This window comes from Caenorhabditis briggsae, assembly GCF_000004555.2.
Source record: "Caenorhabditis briggsae complete genome, chrIV, whole genome shotgun sequence".
Classification (NCBI taxonomy): domain Eukaryota; kingdom Metazoa; phylum Nematoda; class Chromadorea; order Rhabditida; family Rhabditidae; genus Caenorhabditis; species Caenorhabditis briggsae.
In genome coordinates, this window is record NC_013487.2 from 13659802 (window position 1) to 13661225 (window position 1424).

General features: G+C 35.7%; 1 protein-coding gene across 1 annotated transcript in view; it reads right to left on the minus strand.

The window, feature by feature from the left end:
* Window positions 1-663: 663 nt before the first annotated feature.
* Window positions 664-1424, minus strand: part of Cbr-sqv-1 — a gene marked incomplete at both ends in the record, with an annotated part of 22146 nt that continues 21385 nt past the window's right edge. Inside the window, one exon of the mRNA XM_002634568.1 lies at window positions 664-1059. Within this exon, the coding sequence (XP_002634614.1) occupies window positions 664-1059 (396 nt within the window). The remainder of the gene's footprint in view (window positions 1060-1424) is intronic.

Genomic DNA, 1424 nt, shown 5'->3' on the forward strand with positions numbered 1-1424 from the left:
TACGAAACTCGAGTTAAAAAATGCCATTTATTTCATTTTTTCAATAAAAATCTCTAGAAAAATGATGCAATATAAAGAAAGATCTATATATACAAAAGTAGCAAAAATTGTGTATAAAATCTCGAAAAAAGTTTTAAAAATCACAAAAAACCGCGTATTTTCAGAGATGATGGGGGGTGAATGTAGAAAAAAGAACCGGGAAATTCAAATTTGGGGATTTTATGTAAGTCAAAAAGGGGATTTTATGTAAGTCAGCACTGGAAAAACAGGGAACAATGCATAGGAAATTGAGAAAAAACCCGTAAAAGTTGAAGAAAAATGCCAGAATCGAGAGAACGTTTTGAAGACTGAAAAACGAAGAGACAATGAAGATTTTGCACAGAAAATTGGGAAATTTTACATACGAAAAATCAAAATATTCGAGTAGAAAAGTACCAAAATTCCAGAATTTTCTGCACAAAATCTTTTTAAAAAAATCGATAATTTCGTAAAAGAGAGTTTCAAGAAAATGCCAAAAAAATGGAGAAAAAAGAAGAGAAAAAAATTCGAATATCTTTTTAAAAATCGATTTCTTCCAGGTCGAAAATTCAAAAATTCAGTTCGCCAAATTCGGAATTTTCTGCTAAAAATCTTCTAAAAATCGATATTCCAAGGTGATTTCTCCTATCGCCGACTCTCGAGACCACCATGCCGCACTGGCTCTGGCGGTGGTTTTCCTCCCCGCTTATTCCGATCAATTTCTGCTCGAAAATACTCAATCGTCTTCAAAAGACCATCCTTCATCAGTACTTGTGGTCTCCATTGAATCTGTTCCGCTGCTCTCCGGATGTCTGGACGTCGTTGTTGTGGATCATCCTGTTGGGATTCTTGATTCACAATTTCACTAGTCGATCCAGGAACCAGGTCCCGGATGATAGTGGCGAATTCTCCAATTGTGTGTTCCTCGGGATTTCCAATATTCACGGGAAGGGAGTAATTACTATTCATGAGGGCGATAAGACCATCCACGAGATCCGTAACGTATTGGAATGACCTGGTTTGGGTACCGTTTCCATAGATCTGGAAAGAAAGAGGGTTACTGTAGCTGATTCTTTTTTTCGAAATTTGAATGTTTGAATTTTTCTAAACTTTCGCTTTTTTTCTGCATTTTTGCATTTTTTTAAACTTCAGATTTTTGAAATTTTCGGATTTTTGGAATTTTTTAAAATTTGGAACTTTCCAATTTTCGGAATTTTTGCATTTTTTTTGAAAAATGTTCGAGAGCTGGCGCATCTTCGGCGCGTTTCAGGAATGTACGGATCAGAATCCGGAACTTCTAAAAACCCAAAAATTTCACAAATCCGTGAAATTCCAAAATTCCGAAAAATCGGAAAAATTCCAAAAAATCAGAAATTCCCATACTTGTGAAATTCCGGGTCCGGGCC